This window comes from Juglans microcarpa x Juglans regia, chromosome 6S (assembly GCF_004785595.1).
Source record: "Juglans microcarpa x Juglans regia isolate MS1-56 chromosome 6S, Jm3101_v1.0, whole genome shotgun sequence".
Classification (NCBI taxonomy): Eukaryota; Viridiplantae; Streptophyta; class Magnoliopsida; order Fagales; family Juglandaceae; genus Juglans; species Juglans microcarpa x Juglans regia.
Genome location: NC_054605.1, coordinates 14,348,226 through 14,366,838, shown reverse-complemented (window position 1 = coordinate 14,366,838; position 18,613 = coordinate 14,348,226). Strand labels below are relative to the sequence as shown.

Sequence of the window (18,613 nt, the reverse complement as noted above, 5' to 3'; positions counted from 1 at the left end):
CATATTTACAAATTTAAATTTATAATTTCTGTCAAAAAATATGTTTTTGATCATTTTTTTACTGAAGAATAATTTTTGGACTTATTGGACTATAGTCCACTATTGAAGTGGGCAGGGGGTGGGGTGGATGAGGGCTCTGCCCCCGCCCCCAGCATCGAGGCGGGGTACCCCACCCTCAGGGTACGGCGGCGGGGTTCGAGGGTGAAAACCCCACCCCTCGCCCATGCGGGACGGGGGGCGTTAGAGGACTACCCTAAGAAGAAGTAAGTTTTATTATTTATTTGATATATTAATACTCCCCTTTATGTGTGGGACAGATGCCCCCTTGATAAGTGGGCCAAACATATGGATATTAATTAAATAGAGTGAAGTGTAGAGTCAGAATTCCTACTTTGATACTATGTAAAATTACTATTTATCACAAAAGTTCAAGCATTGTATAGGATAACATCTGGGAGAATTCCACTTTTCGCCATAAGATCAAGGATGTTTGGAAAATGAGATGAGATAGGGAATTTTGTGAACAGTAGTGAAATGATTTTGAATTAAGATGTTTTATTGGATTTTGAGAAATGAGAGAAAAAAATTGAATAAAAAATATTGTAAAGTTAAAATATTGTCAGAATATAACTTTTTAATATTATTTTTATTTTGAAATTTAAAAAAGTTGTATTATTTTTTGTATTTTATTTGAAAGTTTGAAAAATTGAAATAATTAAATAAAAAAGTTGAAGATTTGAAATCAAAAAATATTTTGTGTTCGAGTAATATTTGAGAAGAAAATGATGAGAAATTTTAAGATGAGATGGGATGTGTTTCCCAAACAAGTCTTCTCATCTTCATCTTCTTCTTTCTTTGTTTATTTCTTCTTTTTTTTTTCCTGTGGATGTTTTCTTTCCTATTTTGTGAATGCTTCTTATGACATTATTTCTTCAATTAGTGTCATAATGTGTTGCTAGCTCATTGGTGCTTGTCAAACGGAACTTATTTAAAAGAAAGGTTGTTTCAGATCCCTGGTGCCCTATTTGTTCCCAACATGAAAAGAGTGTTGAGCATGCCTTATGGGAATGTGTGTATGTTAGGGATGTGTTGAGTCAATGCTCGACTCAGATACAGAAGAAGAGTATCAGGCAGTCCAGCTTACAAGAATTACTGACTGCATTGCTCAAGGAACTAAATGAAGAGGGTCTGGTGGAACTGGCTGTAGTGGCTCGGAGATTATGGAAAAGAAGGAATGGCATGGTTTTGAAAACAGGTATCTCAAAAGTTGGAGGACAAGTTGGTGTATCAACAAAGGCCAACTTCTCCTGTCTCAAAATTAGGTGGACCAGTGGATGCCTCACCCTTTCAATTTCTATAAGGTTAATTGAGACTCTGCTGTAGATAAAAGCTCCTTGGTGCTTGTCGAAAATGTAATTATTCTCCGTTATATTCACCCATGAAGGCCGTGTTAAATAAGAATTATTTCGGAAGCTAACCTTTCGGGTATATGCTGAAAAGAAAAATGTTACTCTCACCACTCAAACTTATTGCTTGATGTTACAGTTCGAATTTTTTATTTTATTTTTTAATTTTTCTTTTTACTTAGTAATGAAGAAAGTATTTTTAATAATATTATGATTTTTTTAAAATATTTAAAATTATTAAAAAATATATGTAAGAAAAAGAGAGGAAAAAAAACCCAATTAGAATTAACGTAGCTGCGAGCGGAAGCTGGGAGTGGTGGGCGTAGACCCACCCATGCTGAAAATGGTACGACCCACAAAAGCCCAAAACAAGATTGATTATATGAAGAAGATGTAACGGTGTTTCTGGGCTCAAAAAGAAAAAAAAAAAAAACGATGTTTCTTGGACCCAAACTCATGTAGCCCAAAAAGACAATGTTCAGTTTTGTCAGCAGCCCATTCTCTAGGCCCAATACGTCGATATTGCGACTCTCTTCCTCTCTCTAACCCTGAGTTCACATTTACATTGCTGCCTCCTCTCCATTGCAAGGCAGGTAAAACATGAGGGAAAGAAGCTTTCCCATTTCGAAGACCGTTTCTCTGTCTCTCTCTCAAAACCTATATTTCTGTCAGCGTGTCTCATTTACATCCTCTGAGTAAAGCAACCGAACCCATGGCTTCCTTTCATCCGCCTTTACTCTAAAAACCGCTTTCGAAGTCAAAAACCTTTAGATGCACATTCTTTATGTACTCTATGGATTTGAGGAGACTTCCAATCACCAAACCTACCCTTATCTTCTACTCCATCACCCGCCGCTTAACCTGGGTCACCTCCATCGCTCACCACCACCAAGAACAACCTCCTCAATCTCAGCATCGGCCGCCATTACAGCTCCAGAGACAGAGCCATTCACAGCCTCCCAATCAGAGTTTGCTCAACTGGGTATCTACCATCCTCTCGAACCCATCTCTAGATTCTTCCATGTGTAAATCAGTCATTCCCCATTTATCTCCTTCCGAATTTGATCAGATATTTTTATCTTTGAAGTCCAATTTGAATCCCAAAACTACTCTGAATTTCTTCTATTTTGCGTCTGACGCTTTTAGGTTTCCGTTTAGTGTGAGGTCCTATTGCCTTTTAATTCGTTTGCTTATTGTATCGAACCTGGTTTCGCCTGCAAGATTGCTCTTGATCCGTTTGATTGATGGTAAAATGCCTGTTTTATTTGCCAACACAAAAAATCGGCACATTGAGATTGCCACTATGATGGCAGATTTGAATTTGCCGTCCGAGCGAGTTCTTGGGGTACAGGCATTGGATATGTTAGTTCACGTTTACTGTACCCAGTTTAAGAATCTCGGTTTCGGTTTTGCTATTGATGTGTTTAGGTTATCTGCGAGCAAGGGCATGTTTCCTTCTCTGAGGACTTGCAATTTTTTTCTGAGTTCTTTGGTGAAAGCAAATGAGCTTCAGAAGAGTTGTGAAGTGTTTGAAGTGATGTGTCGAGGGGTTTCTCCGGATGTTTACTTGCTTAGTACCGCAATTAATGCCTTTTGTAAGGGAGGGAAGGTTGAAGACGCGATTGAGTTGTTCTTGAAAATGGAGAAGTTGGGTGTTGCCCCAAATGCCGTCACATACAATAATATAATACATGGCTTATGCAAGAACGGGAGATTAGAGGAGGCATTGCAGTTTAGAGAGAGGATGTTAAGAAACAACGTGAGCCCAAGTCTTATAACTTATAGTGTACTTATTAATGGTTTTATTACGCTAGAGAAATTTGATGAAGCAAATTCTGTTTTGAAGGAAATGTCAGACAGGGGCTTTGTTCCGAATGAGGTTGTATATAACACATTGATTGACGGCCATTGTAAAACTGGAAATATTAGTGAGGCACTGAAGATAAGGGATGATATGGTATCCAAGGGAATAGCTCCTAATTCAGTTACCCTTAATTCTCTCATACAGGGTTTTTGCAAGAGTAATCACATGGAACATGCTGAGCATCTTTTAAAGGAGATGTTATTGAGAGGGTTATCCATAAGCCAGGTGGCTTATACTTCGGTCATTCACGGGTTATGTATGAAGTCTAGGTTTAATTCTGCACTACTATTCACTAAGGAGATGCTATCTAGAGACTTTAGACCCAGTAGTTCGTTGATTACCACACTGGTTGTTGGACTCTGTAAGGACGGAAAGAATTCAGAGGCAGTTGAACTTTGGTTTAGGTTATTCAGCAAAGGATTCCCAGCCAATATAGTGACCTCAAATGCTCTAATTCATGGACTTTGTGAAGCAGGTAACATGCAAGAGGCTGTTAGGTTACTCAAGGAGATGCTAGAGAGGGGTTTGGTATTAGATAAGATCACATACAACACACTCATCTTGGGGTGTTGCAAAGAGGGGAAAGTGGAGGAAGCTTTCAAGCTTAAGGAAGAGATGGCTAAACAAGGAATTCAACCAGATACCTATACTTACAATTTGCTAATTCATGGATTGTGTAATATGGGTAAAGTGGATGCTGCTGCTAAGCTTTGGGATGAGTGCAAAGGAAATGGCATGGCTCCCAATGTTTATTCATATGGGGTGATGATAGATGGATATTGCAAAGCTGACAGAATTGAAGAGGGTGAAAACCTATTCAATGAGCTGGTTGCTAAGAAAGTGGAGCTAAATTTTGTTGTTTATAATACACTAATCAGAGCATACTGTAGAAAGGGGAATATGATTGCAGCCTTTAAACTCCGTGATGACATGAAAAGCAATGGTATTCCACCTACTTGTAACACATATTCTTCTCTGATACATGGAATGTGCAATATTGGCCGTGTTGAAGAAGCAAAAGACCTTCTCAATGAAATGAGAAAGGAGGGTTTGTTGCCAAATGTTGTTTGTTATACTGCACTAATTGGTGGTTTTTGTAAGCTGGGCCAGATGGAAAAAGCTCAAAGTGTCTTGCTGGAAATGTCTTCACATAACATACACCCTAATAAAATTACCTACACTGTCATGATTGATGGGTATTGTAAATTGGGCAATATGAAAGAAGCAACTAAGATGCTAAATCTGATGGCAGAAAGTGGAATTCTCCCTGATGCTGTCACATACAATGCTTTGACAAATGGATATAGCAAAGAGAGGAAGATAGATGAAGCATTTGAAGTGTGCAATCAAATGTCCAATAAAGGAGTACCTTTAGATGAAATCACATATACTACATTGATTCATGGCTGGCATCAGTCTTCAACAATTGCAAATCAAGATTAATGTGGAAATTTCAAGAGGTTGGGTTCTTAATTTGTACTTGACATATTATTGTCCCTGTGGTGCGAAAAAATCTTTATTTTTTTTTTCTATTTATTTAAACAAATTTGTTATGTTTATTTTTTTTGAAAAAAAAAAAAAAAAATTTGTTATGTTTATTTGTCTGACCATGTTTGCTAGGTTATCAGTTGAGTATGCTTTAATTATGTGTTTCTTGATTTTATTATCCTCTTAGGGAAGCTGGTGGTAGAGACAGTCCTTGGCAACCTCTTCTCCAGGTTTCAGTATGATCTTTGTACTTTAGAGGTTGGTTGCTTCATTTTCCCGTGACCATTGTTGTCTTTATCCATCTTATATATAGTAGTTACCTTGTTTCAATATAGTCCAACCACTTTAAAGCCCTTACACTTCAGCCTTTAGTCTTAATTGATTGCTGTAGGTCTGCTTTGCTGTTGCAGATTTGCGGTAGCTGCTTGTAGACCATGAGCCGTGAGCTTGTTGTAAGGTGATTTCTGGCTCAATTGTTGCTTCCATAATGTCTCACGATTTCTTCTTATTTTTACTATAATCTGTTGTTCAATGTGCTCATAGGCATTTTCTGGCTTTTCTAGAAATTTTATTGCTTTCCTAAATATTTTAATCTTCTCTCTCTCTTCCCTCTGGCAGGCAAAGTACGGTGGTACAGTTCCTTATAGGCCCACAGAACATGAGATCTCGATTGCAAGTTTCATTTGGATTGGTATTTCTCTCATCGATTGGTATATGAAAAGTTAATCTTTGATTGTATCCCATGTAAATATCATATATATGCCACAGGACGATGGAGAACCTTTATTGCTTCCAGGCAGCAGGTAGTCCTTTGATAGCTACTCCTCACCAATTAGGCATGCATTCAGTATAAGCCTACTGGAGTAAGTCCTTTCAAAGGTTTTTACCCGCCTCATGAGACTTACTACTTCATAAACTTAAGGGTGCAACCGTGCGGGCGCTGCGCCAGATTTTGGAGGTCATATTATAAAGGGGAAGAGAAAGTGAGAAGAGTCTTAGGGGAAGATGCAAAGGAGGCGGATGACCACAATATTGTATAGAACCTCAAGCTCTCAAGAGTTCCTCTTATCCTCAGGTTTGATAAAAAAAAGCTCTAAACCCATCAGGCCATAGATTCGCTCTTTCTGATGTTGATTTGGCTAACCTCGTTGTCAAATATATCCTCCACCCTGTTTGGCTTCTGAGACAATCGTAGAGTTATTATTAAACATCCAAGGAAATAAGCTTCATTCAAGTAGCCACTTCAATTGTTTTTATTTTCATCTCTGTTCTCCTGTTGACCAAAAAGAGAAAAATAAAAATAAAAATCTGCAAGAAGTGAAACCAAAGGATGTTAATCTATGTCATCCTTTTCTTTTCTTTTTTCTTTTTTTAATGAGAGGACGGTACTCTAATTTTATTGATAACTCTCACTTTTTACGGAGGAAAATCATGGTTACAAACAGATACCTAGGGTTACAAATAAGTATAAAGACCAAAACTCAGGTATCAAAAACCAAAAAATCCAACCACAAACTAAGAAGAGTCATGCTATCTATAAGCCTCACACCCTGCGCACCCATTTAAAAATGTCATTTTACATTTTTATCTTATTTTACTTACAAACATGTCTGGAATCATTTTCATTACGTAGGTAAAAAGGTAAAATGATTTTTTAAGTGGGTGTACAGAGTGTAGAGCTTATGTCTAGAATTTTTCAACTAAGAAAGCCAAAAAATTACAAACCAAATAGAAAGAACAATCCTAAGAGAGAAGCAAAAACCAAGTACCTCACTTTGATAACCTCAAATAAAGAAAACCAATTTTGTCTATGCGAAGAATGTCTCTTAATTGAGTAGATAAATTATCCCTCTCACCAATCTATTCTGTATTTAAACTCTCAGCAACCTGCTTAGCAAGAAAATCAGCCATAACATTACTTTCGCAATAGATATGAGTAATCTATGTCATCCTTTCTTTTCACCTACCCAAATAGAATCGTGGGTCGAAATGAGGTTCTAGCTGGGAAAATTATGAAGACGAGCACGATTAAAATTATCAATTTCTAGCATCTTGCACCATTAGAATCCATTTTGTCACTGAGTTCCTCAGTTTTCAAAAACACCATTTTTATTCCTACCATCTTACTTCTTAATGACTTTACATGAGATTGTCCCGTCGATAAAAGTTTCTTATGCTTTGAAGACCAACATAGGTACAATATATTAACAATCAAACTTATATTTTTATTCCTCACTAACCCCAATAGGTTGGCCCAAGTGGTGAATGTCATGGGCTTGGAGTATCACTCTCTTTAAGATCCAAGGTTCAATACTTCATAGGTGCAAACAATCCTTTGAAGCCATACTTCCTAGTGAAAAATTAGCGATTTCACCAATCTCATGTAGAAAAACTTTCGAGAGTGTAGTGTACGAAACCAAGGTTTACTCTGTAGTGATGGGTCCAAAGAACCCTATCTTGGAGAGGTTCCCCGACACTTTAAAAAAAAAAAAAAATACTCTCTTATTAGCTACAAAAGTTAGTTTTTATTTTCTTAATTTATTTTTGTGGATTAAATATTGTTGAAACAACAAAAAATTCACACTCCAGCACCTTTTTTTGGGTAGCCACTTAAATCAGTACAAGCTGCTTTTAAGGATCCATTTACGACAGTTAATTCAGAGAACACAAGATCAGCTTCAAACCATCAACAATTGGTGCATTAATTTTATTGAGAATAGTAATCGATTACATAAACAATGATGGAAGGCACCCTGCACACAAGTTTAGTGAAGTGGTGCCTTTTGCTTATTCAGAAGACTTGATCAATCATTATATCTAATTGTATATATTTCTTCTTCTTTTTTCTCTCATGTTGCTGATAACTCAAATTCATTAAAAAAAAAAAATGATTTATCTTGGCATAATACATCTATAAATCTGGGTGTTCCTTTGTATTGAAAACACGGTTGTGGCAAGTGGGGTTGCAAGGGTAAGGGCAATCTATCTTTTGAAAGGGACTTCGGTCATAAAACCAGTTTCCAACTGCCCTTGCAATTGTCTGCATAACATTTTTTTTTTTTTTCATACAAAAATGGGATTAGTTTCTGAAGTGCCAAAAGAAGATTAAATACAAGATATTCGTTAATGAATAATGGATAACAGAAATGATGAATAAAGGGAGAATGACAAAGCTGCACATCTTACTGTTCTACTCAGCAATGGAGAATCGCTGCTTAACCATGTCTCCTGCGTTTCTGTTTGGCAGTGGGCATAACAAGACTCTATGAATAATCCTCTGGATGATGAGGGGCCTAAAGCCTTCAATGCTCTTAAAAATTGCAGCCTAAAATCTGAAAATAAACATCAAGATGATAAGTAAAATTTCCAAAAGCTAGTTGTTGTTATCAATGCTGTACAATATCATGTTAGATACCATTCTAGGTTGGTCCCTAGAACCTTTTTGTGGAAATGGCAGACAGGGTCAGATTAGATCTCTCACGTCAAAAACTATCAAAAGCTAGTTGTTGTTACCAGATTAGATCTCTCACGTCAAGATTTAGATATATTTTCATTATCCAAAAAGCTTCAAAATGTTATTACGACAATATTTTCACCTTGCATGGCTGTGATCTGGCTAGGCGAGCAGTTCTTTATATTAAGTTTGCAGCTATGCCAGTAGCCGTGAGGATCAGAAACACCAGGTGCCAAAATGTTTTTTATCTGGAAGAGAAAATTGAGTTCAGGCGTTAGAGAAATGAAGGATAGAAATGTATCACTAAGTTTTTATAAATGAATATAAATAAGTTATAAATATGTGCTACAATTTATCATCAGCAGTTTTAAGGTCTCAGATGTTTGCTTAAATACAGTCATATCAGGCTGAAGGTGTGGGTAAAACCATCTTCAAATCTCAGTTTCTTTTTTTCCTGAGCAAGAAGCAGACGGTGAAAAGGTCCAAGAAATGATTGTCATAGAGAGGGGCATCCATCCAAACCAAAAGCTCTTCATGCCTGTCATTCTAGAGTGGTGTGAAGGAACCCAATCTTCAAATCTCAGTTGATCAAAGAACACCTCCAAATTTCAAACAACTAGATCTGGCTACATGAAACTAACTGCCATGTAACAACGCAAAGTTGACGTCCTGATAAAAAAGTTCACCACCGATAACAGCCTAAGCCAGATCAAATCTCATAAATGCACACGAAAACATTGACATTAGTAAATTACTCTAGGCTCCAGGACCTTGGATCACAGGTGGCAAAAAACAACCCCCCCCCAAAAGAAAAAAAAAAAGTTGTTTTTGGCACAGGAAATGGACTAGTATTTCTAGAAGATGTTCATATGTCTTTAACTCTAATCAGACAGCTTTTCCAATTTTCAGTTTATACATCAATTTCATCACCAAGGCAATGAACCCTTTTGCATTCAATACATGGAATTTGAAAGAATTGCAATAAACAGTCATCTTTATCACCAAATAGAATGAGCTTACCTGCCATGAATCGTAGGCTGCATTTACCAAAAATATTGGTGTCCGGATTTGCTTTGCCATGTATTGGGGAAAGAAACACTACAGTATAGTTTAGAATTAATCTTAAAATTGAAGAGGAGATGGTGAGGTGCAAAACTAATACCATAATAGATGCACTTACAAACCCTGCTCTCAGTTTTGAAGTGCATGATGAAGGCAAATTCTTGGATGAACCCTACACCAAAATTGAAAATAAATAAAAAACTAAGAATCGTATGTTGCCTTTTGGATCTGATGCAAACTTGATAAAAGGGAGCTCTCCTTTGCATGAACAAAAGAGGCAACTTTATTGCCTCGCTTGACATAGAGAGGAGTGATTTGAATGAGCAAGCAACCCAAAAAAGAACCAATGAGTAAACTGCCTACTCATAGCAGCATAGATGACAGAAGCCATAAAATCGTGAAAACAATGGTTAATCATCGGAAAGAGAGAGAGCATGAATACATGTGTTGCAACCACTTCACTAAAGAATGCTTCAATGTGTTGTGCTCCAGAAACATCCTTCCTGTTGCACAATGTTTTGGTGTCAAATTACAGATATGTGTACCTTAAACCAACTCTCATGCCCGAATATGAGGTCAAGATAGAAGGTGAGGTATATGAGCTTACGTGTTGATAAAGTAACCAGCATCCGACAGGCATTTAACTTTCACACCTATAGGTAGGAGAGCTCTGAAGCTATCACAATGCAAAATAGAAGTCAATCCACCAGCTGAACAACCAGAGAGAATAGCCTGTGTTTACAAGTCTTAACCAGTTATAGGAATGAGGACTTTAGAGAAGGGTTAAATCTAGAAATGATGATAGTGCTATACATTTTTGGCACTTCTCATTCCTTTTGATAACAGATCCTCAATGACAGCAAGCCAAACCCTTGCTCCTCTGAAGTGCAGATTAGTGGCCTGATCAAATTTTTATTTAATTTAAGACCCCACCAAATACATAAACACAGGATACACTGAAATCAGGTTCTTCCCTGAAATTAAAACTTGAAACTTACTGGATTGACTGCTTCCACATCACCAGTAAATGATGCCCCATCGCAGTACCTAACCTTGATTCTGTTCCAATTGTAAAAGTCTGGATATTAAAACAGATTTTTATAAATCTCATCAGTAAGCAAAGCTCAGGAAGAATCAAGGGTGATAAAAGCTGAAAAATATTAACTAAATCAATAAACTGTTAAGCCATACCAGGATTAAACATTCGATATTTACTCATAATGCCAGAGAAAGCAATTTCCTTGGCCATTTGCTTAGATGAACCTAGACGAGTGTTCTTACGAGAAAGACAAGTGGTTATATTGTTGCACCATCCTCCTCCCTGTGGAACAGAGCAAAAGGCAGGTGATAACTATAGATTAAATGAATAAATTCACCTCTTCTATCAGCTTTAAGGTTTTTTAGATAAATGATGACTTGACATGGTATCAAAAGGTTTAAAGTTCGAGCCAGGCTCCACACTTACTCCATTTCATTATATATTCCATGTATTAAGCTCACTTATTAAGGGGGTCCAACCCACACGTAAAGGAAAATGTTAGGATGCAAATTAAATGATTAAATTCACATCTTCCAAGTGGGAACTGTAAAAAAACAACACAAGTTTTTATAAGTGGGAATTGTAAGATCCTTTCAGAACTACATTTGTAAGAAAGTAATCAAACATACAACCCTTGGATTACATTGTATGTTTGATTACATATTATGACATTATGCCATTGTGACATGGGGTATGGAAAAAGGACAAACCTCAATGTGAACTAACCAATTGTTCATTCCTGCACCAAATCCCTTATCCCAGTGGTAAGCTGGTGGACTTCCATCCAAACAAACTGCAGAACAGATCAGATTCAGGACCATAAAAAACGAAGATTTCAAAGGACAATAACAAAGGATTAATTTTAATCAGTTTATTTCAGAAGAAATTTTTCACCAGCTCCTTTTGCTACCGCAGTCTGGACATAAGTAATTCCTACATTAAACCCTTCTGTTTTGAGCAATAGCAATGCACATGCTAGAAGATTTAACCATTGGACAAATCTTGCAAAGGCCATTCTGCACGTATCAAATCAAAAGACAAAAAATAAAGATTTCTACATAGACATAGAATCATAATGTGGAGTTACCTCCTCTGAAATAACAAAGATTTCTCAACCATCCATCTTCTTATTTCTTTTGCTAGGAATATCCTAGAATTTATAACATGTGTATCCACAGATGATGGATCAATCCTCCTTCACTCTTTAAAAATGAAATAAGGTGGTCTGATAAACTTGATTGAGTTACCTGACACAACCAAAACCCAACTGCATCGAACATAACAAAAGAACTACAATTTAGTCTCAACCGACAAAATCTAACCTTCTATATTGTTCAATACCCAGAGATAAAACGTGTTATATAAAGCTTATCGAATTTTATACTTTCTAGAGGCGAGTTACGTCGTGGTGTGGTAACAAAATATTACCCTCAAAGTTGGGAAACTTGATCCGAAGAACAGAAGCTCTGCAAGGTCTTAAGCAAAGAGAGTTTTCTCAGCTTTTCCCAGCTTATGTAAACGCAAAACAAAAAATGTCTGGAAAAATATAAGAAAAATGCTAACTATATTTAACAAAACTTATAAAAAATTTACTTCTTCGTAGAGATATTGATACATCGAAAATTATCAAATTTAAAATTTAAAATTTTTAAAAGAAAAAAAAAAAAAATATATATATATATATATATATATACACACACACACACATATACACGTACGTGTGTGTGTGGGCGCGCAAAAAAAAAAAATGACAAAAAGAAAACTGAGAAAGGAAAGTAGAAAGAACAGAGCATTTAATTGTTATTACTAGCGTAATAATAATAGATCGGACTGACGCATGAAACCTGCTATTCTGACCATGGATAGAGAATCAATTGCTCATAATTTGTTCTTACTTCGTAAATGCAGTTAGTGTTTCATCAAATCTCAGTATTCAAATTCAGAATATCAGATATACAACAACCAGAATATCCAATATACAAATACGTAATCACAAAATGCACATTACAACTTTTGATACTCAATAGAAAACAATCCGAGCTACCATATTGAACGAACATTTTTCGTTCAGTTTCTTTCTTTTTTATTAATAGCTTACAATCAGAAAAGGAACCATATTCCTGGATAAAACAAAGTACCCTATACAACCCAACTAGCAAAGAAAGAAGAACAAGAAGAAGAAGCACTAATTCTGATAACCACAGCCTGTACCTGAACTAGAAAAAATGGAAGGGATTCTGAACCAGCTAGTTTGGGAAGAATGTGAATGGAACCCAGTTCAGGACACTGTTCTCCCTGGAACTCCCAAAAGAAAAGAATGCAAAAACCAATGTCGAATGATTGTAAGAGAGAGTCAGAGGGAAACAATAAAGGGAAAGAATGGGTGGTAGCTTGTACGAGGAGAAAATGCTCTCCATGGCAGCGGTTTTATATATTGCAAATTTCAAAACACCGACGCGAAACAAGTGTTCGAAAACAAAAACGCTACAGTTTTGAGCGCTGGACTGGAACAGAGAGACCAAAGAGCCGACACTCATTCCCACGAACGAAACCACCCAAAAAGATTGCGTGGGCGTCGTGTCGGGCAGGATTGTAGTTTGAACCCGACCCGAGCCATCCCAAGACGAATCTTATCGTTTTACGCGCTCTCACATAAATGCGAGCATTTTGAGCTATATTATGATAGGGACGTCCCCCACCTACCTCATCGTGAACTCCTCTCTCAATACCACGGCATTTTAATTATTTTTTCATATATTTCTTTTAAGGAATTATTTTTTATGTTACCTACCAATAGTTAACGATCTTAATTATATATATGTTTTTTTATGAAAATGTTACATGCATTGTTAACGTCGTATTTCGTGCATTTTTAAGTCAAGATTCGACAACTTAAATCTTTAACAATGGGCTTGTAAAAGATGGAGAAAAGTATAACTTGGTGAGGGCTGCCTAGGGGTCAGGTAATCTCCGATACCAAAATTAGTAAATATTTTTAAAAGTTTGTAAATAAGTCAAGGAGTCTAGGAATCATATAGATATTCTCATATATGAAATCTGTTATTTATACTATATATCTAGGGAGCAGACTGTGCTTGTTTCCATGAAGTTCGCGTTTTTCGTATTGTTTCTTGTGTCAGAACCTTTAAATACAACGTGGCTCCATGAAAACGTCATTAATGTGACGTGTTACCTGGATGGTGAGGTCATTAATGTGGCATGGTTCTTCAACCTCATTCTCTCAGTCTATCTTCCCTCTGGTCCCTTCATGTCTTATCTCTCTGTAGATCAATGGCTCCCCATATATCGCTCCTACTATGCGAGCGGGTACTTGAAGACTGGACACTACTCGAGAGGTCCTCAAACTGACAAGTCTCATCCCATGCAGCACCATCCTTCCTGCAGGTTATGTTTAGTAGAGCTTCCCCGTGGACCGAGTTAGAGACTATTTACCCTGAGTTGAGCTTTTGATCTTTTTTCCTTCATCCACATGTTTCTTGGGCTTAGTGGGGGAAAAATCCTCTTACACGTACTTATTCACATATCAGTCATTGATATATTGAAAATCATGAAATCTGAAATTCAAGATTTGAATTTTAAAAGAAAACTAACAAAATAAGTTTTGTAAATTAAATTATAAGTACATATAACACTACTTTTTTTTTTAAATGCTACTCTTTATTTTCATTTTTATTATCCTAATTACAAATTGATATGATATATATTAAGTTATTTCATGTGACAAAGAGATAAATAGCCTACAAAATTTTTTTTTAAAGAAAAAACAAGGAGATAAATAAATTTAAAAGAGTGGTGCACATGCACGTGCAAATTTATACACAATATCATAGGTATTTGTTTCATTTTGTTAGTTTTTTTAATTCAAAATTTGAATTTTAAAATTGTTATCATTTTAATAGCTGACATATTAACACATATGATTATGTGCATAAAATTATAATTATTTATAAAATTTTCTAATTTAAAATATATCGCATCAGTTTGTGTATTGGGATAACAAAATGCATGATAGAAACATATTTTATTTTATTTTTTTAATTCTTCAATAATAAACCTTAATAATCGATATCCTAAATCTTCATATTAAAAAGTTCTCTCAAAGCAAGATGAGGAAGAGAACACCACTACCTGACAAGAATCTTTAATTAGATCTTATGACGTACATTTGATTAAATATTAGGGAAGTTTTAATAACCAAATTGTAACAAAATAGTGTATGAACTCGATTCACCCATTTTCTTCATTTTGTGTTAATAAATATTATTTTTTGAGGATTTGTTGTAATAATGAAAAAGATTTATGCATATTCGCACAGATCGATAAATAATATCAAAATTCGATAAATTGGCCTGAGTCAACTTATAAATGAATGCCCTAATGCGTTATAAAATTTCAAGTGATGCTAGATGTAGTCATAGAGTGCCTGAGTGCTATACACTGATTTTGAAAATAAATAAATAAATATAAAATTCACATAGAAAAATAAATTTTTAATAGTAAATCTCACTATTTTTTAAAAATAATGCACGATACTTACACAATCCATGATTAAATTTAACATTACTCTATAAATTTTCTTTAGCCAATGATCCAATTAGAGGAATAAGTGGAACCATCAAACTTCTTGGGAGCATTATTTGTTATAAATGAATTTTTTAGCATTTGACTCTGCACCATAGAAGTATTTAGTCGCAAATTTAAAAAATAATTCAAAAAGTCTATAGCTTAAAAATTAAGAATGAATTTTTTAAAAATGTGTAAATATATATATATATATATATATTGCTTCAATTTTAATTATAAGATGATGCTATATTTATTCTCAAATAGCTAATTCATATTGGGATGATTATGGGGTTTTAAATAGTGGAATTGAAGCACATGGGAATTTTGTTTGGACCAAAATTGAGAACGGCCACGTGGAGGATGGTGATTTGTGTCAAGGACGGTGGGTCTACCTACATCTGGACTACGTGATTGACGGCGAGGTAAGTTGGGGTGGGACCACTTACAGTTACAGTTGTGACTTGTGAGCGCATATGCGACATTCGCCTCTACTAACTTGGGTCCGTTTCCACTCTCATTGCGTGTAAGCTGTCATCCAATAAATAACCAGAAATAGTACTTATAGATCTATATGATTACTATTTATTTTTACATTTTATATTTATAATTTTTTTTTTTATAAAATGTGAGGATTTTTTTTTATAAGATGTGAGAGTGTTTTTTATAGAATGTAAAGTATAAAGTAATAAATAATAATTGATGCATAAAATTTTTCATATCTATAGGTTTTTTTATGAAATTTTGAAAAATGAGAGAGAAAAAATTGAATATAAAAATTATATAATTAAAAGAGGGTTAAAATATAAATTTTTAATATAATTTTTGTTTTGAATTTAAAAAAAATTGAATTGTTTTTTGTGTTTTATTTGAAAGTTTATAAAAATTGTAATAATTAGATGAAAAAGTTAAAAAATCGAAAATTTAAAATTGAAAAATATTTGTATTTAAATATTATTTTGATATTTAGATTAGATGAGATAGAATGAAATGATTTAAAAGATTTGTGAAACTAAACTATGCTAAAGTCTCGCATCACAATTTTCAAAAAAATGTGTTATTAACTTATTTATAAATTTTTTTTATAAAATAAACTAATAAATCGATGTGATTTAATATTGTGTACGGTATTATAAATTTTTTTTTTATTATAAAGTAGATATAACAAATTATATAAAATTATGTCAATTTATCATTTTACTTTTATGATATCTTTTTGTGTATCTATTATAACTTCTCTTTGAAAGAAAGTAAGATTTATCATAAAATAGTATTTTTTTTAATATCAATCTAATTTTTCTTAAAATGTTTGTACGAAATTTTCACACTATAAACATGTACAAATCATTTGATACTAAATAAAAAATTAATAATGAAAGAATGATATAAAAAGATAGTGGATATAATTTTTCAAGGAATAAAAAGCAAAGAGCAAAGAAATGTTGGCAATTTTATTGAGCATTTTAAGGACCTATCCTATTGTCAATTGAACATTTTCAATTAGTACAAACATTCCATATAAAAAATGATAGTTGTAGTCATGAGTGTATAAGTGTTACGCAATTATTTTGAAAAAATAAATAAATATGACTCATATAAAAAAAATAATTTTTTTAATAGTAAATTCCACTCTTTTTCAAAACGATTATACGGTATTTGCACATTCCATGATTGTATGTAACATTACTCATTCCATATATATATATAACTATTTATTGACGTCATTATAATTTAATAAATTTATAGATTATGGATTTGCTTAATAATTTTTAATTAAATAAATAAATAATTATAATGATAGGATACTGCAAATTTTGAAATTCAAATTAAAAAATAAAAAACAAACAGATAAGCAACAAGAAAGAAAATACAAAACAAAGCAATGAAAAAATAATAATAGTCAGCGTACGAAGTAGATTTGAATTGAGTCTGACGAAACATGAAACTCGATTTTAACACTAAAATATTGGGTTTATTGTTTTATATTATGTGTGGTGTTGGTCTTTGACGAAAGACTGCGGAAAGGCTGCCAATCACCACATCTTTGCGTGTAAATTTCATTTTTATTTTATTGTTTTTTAGTTCCTGATTGAGAGGTAATTTTAGATAAATTAAATAAATTATTTTTTTTAATATTATTATTATTTTAAAATTTTAAAAAAATTAAAATATTTATTATATTTTATGTAAAAATTAAAAAAAATTGTAATGATGAGTTGAGATGAATTTTCAATCCAAACTGTGGCCTAATCTTATCATCTTTACTCTAATGTTTTGTGCATCCTGTTAAGAAGTGATTGAAATATATTTAACTTTTTATGAAAAAATAAAAAAAATAATTAATTTTATTAATAATTAATCTAAAATAAATTAAGATAAAATTAACACCCAAACATAATCTCAGTAACATACAAATACACTAGCGGCCAACCCTTAGGAGGACCATATCTCAAATCACTGAACATTTTTGCCAATAAAAATGAAGTTTGGGGGAAGGAGGATGGGTTGGTCCATCAGCAACTGGAGTGGACCCTATTTCGTTGGTCTCTTTGCTGTCTGAAAAGGCCTTTCCACCACAAAGCCACAACTTCTTTTCAGCCATTATTATTGCTGCTGTTGAACATGGTGATCACGGACTCCATTAATGCAGACACCCAACATGTCGTCTCCAAGTAACCACTTGTAATGTCTTAAGTTTATGGTTGTTATTCTTACCATTTTTTGAATCAATTATATTCATTATTATTTATGAATAATATACCTCTTAATATTAAATAGAGAAAACGTTATATCCGGTCTATCTAATTTTATCTAATTAACAACTTGCCAATAGTTAAGTGACACGTAGGCTTTCCACCACAATTATCATGGAGATGATGTGCATCTCAACCCCCACTCATTTCTCCCTTCGAACTTGTTTGTCCTTTTACAGATGAAAATCTCTCTGCCACCATCTCTGCCCCTTCGTATCCCTCTCGCAAGGCTGCCCCTTTGCACGGCTTCAGCCCCTTTGTCCCCTCTCGCACGACTACGCATTTGCATCCCTCTTGCACGACTGCCCCTTCACACGGCTTCGTCCCCTTCTCACAGCGGCTGCCCTTTCTTCCCCTCTCACATCCCTTTTGGCACGGCTGCCCCCTCACTCTACCTAGACCAGAACTAACCTCGAGACCCTTGATCTGGTGACCCACTTCCGTCTCTCTTGAAGCCGATGACGAAGGAGTGGTACCAGCCACCGCCGAAGAAGACGCAACTCTCGAAGCCTCTCTAGTATGCTCTTTCCCAATGTGGTAGATTGGTTCATCTGTGAACAACCAGTCTATATTGTTTGATTTTTAAAATTGATTTTGTTTGGTGGTTAACATAATTATTCATCTGTATGACTTCTTGTTTCTCTGTTGATAGCTATGAGCTAAGTTCTATGAATAATTTGTCTTATGATTAGTTGGGTGCCATAACTATTAGGTTGTACTGATGTTTCAAGATGCACTAAGATATATATTCAATTTGGATGTGTCGATTGATTGATGAACTCCATTATGATTTATGACTTACACATCATAAATAGTTGTTGCAAGGGCTTTCATTGGTGTTGAAGACATGACATGTACCTTTTTTTTTTTTTTTTTTTTTTTATCACTGTCAAGTGTCTAAACATGCAGGATTAAGATTACATGTACCTATGGACTGGGGATGCAAATTCCATTATTGTAAGC

The 18,613-nt window shown here is 34.5% G+C and overlaps 2 protein-coding genes across 5 annotated transcripts; one reads left to right on the top strand and one right to left on the bottom strand.

Moving 5' to 3' along the window:
* The first annotated feature begins 1,964 nt into the window (after nt 1-1,964).
* LOC121236992 (pentatricopeptide repeat-containing protein At4g19440, chloroplastic) lies at nt 1,965-5,992 on the top strand. Of its 4 annotated transcripts, none has more exons than XM_041133539.1 (5): nt 1,965-4,730; nt 4,946-5,016; nt 5,169-5,215; nt 5,377-5,449; nt 5,527-5,992. In XM_041133539.1, exon 1 carries the CDS (start codon nt 2,191-2,193, stop codon nt 4,711-4,713), a length of 2,523 nt encoding a protein of 840 aa, XP_040989473.1. In that variant the 5' UTR covers nt 1,965-2,190; the 3' UTR covers nt 4,714-4,730; nt 4,946-5,016; nt 5,169-5,215; nt 5,377-5,449; nt 5,527-5,992. The 4 variants fall into 4 exon arrangements, with proteins under 4 accessions (XP_040989473.1, XP_040989471.1, XP_040989474.1 ...); XM_041133537.1 differs by having other exon boundaries at nt 5,150-5,215; XM_041133540.1 differs by having other exon boundaries at nt 4,935-5,016.
* A 1,440-nt stretch (nt 5,993-7,432) lies between these two features.
* Nucleotides 7,433-12,904, bottom strand: LOC121236991 (pectin acetylesterase 8-like). The gene is made up of 13 exons (XM_041133536.1): nt 12,525-12,904; nt 11,208-11,329; nt 11,024-11,106; nt 10,466-10,595; nt 10,273-10,352; nt 10,088-10,174; nt 9,882-10,006; nt 9,717-9,777; nt 9,393-9,446; nt 9,233-9,310; nt 8,355-8,460; nt 7,945-8,090; nt 7,433-7,798 (listed from the first exon to the last, which is right to left on the bottom strand). The coding sequence occupies exons 2-13, from the start codon at nt 11,326-11,328 to the stop codon at nt 7,670-7,672; spliced, it is 1,200 nt and encodes a 399-aa protein (XP_040989470.1). The 5' UTR covers nt 11,329; nt 12,525-12,904; the 3' UTR covers nt 7,433-7,669.
* Between the last annotated feature and the right edge of the window lie 5,709 nt (nt 12,905-18,613).

Excerpts from the sequence above, each read along its gene's own strand:
- LOC121236991 (XM_041133536.1), bottom strand. The coding sequence starts at position 11,328 with ATGGCCTTTGCAAGATTTGTCCAATGGTTAAATCTTCTAGCATGTGCA. Across the intron at positions 10,353-10,465 it reads ATATCGAATGTTTAATCCTG|ACTTTTACAATTGGAACAGA; the intron begins GTATGGCTTAAC and ends TTTAATATCCAG. Across the intron at positions 8,091-8,354 it reads CCAGATCACAGCCATGCAAG|ATTTTAGGCTGCAATTTTTA; the intron begins GTGAAAATATTG and ends GTTTATTTTCAG.
- LOC121236992 (XM_041133539.1), top strand. The coding sequence starts at position 2,191 with ATGTACTCTATGGATTTGAGGAGACTTCCAATCACCAAACCTACCCTT.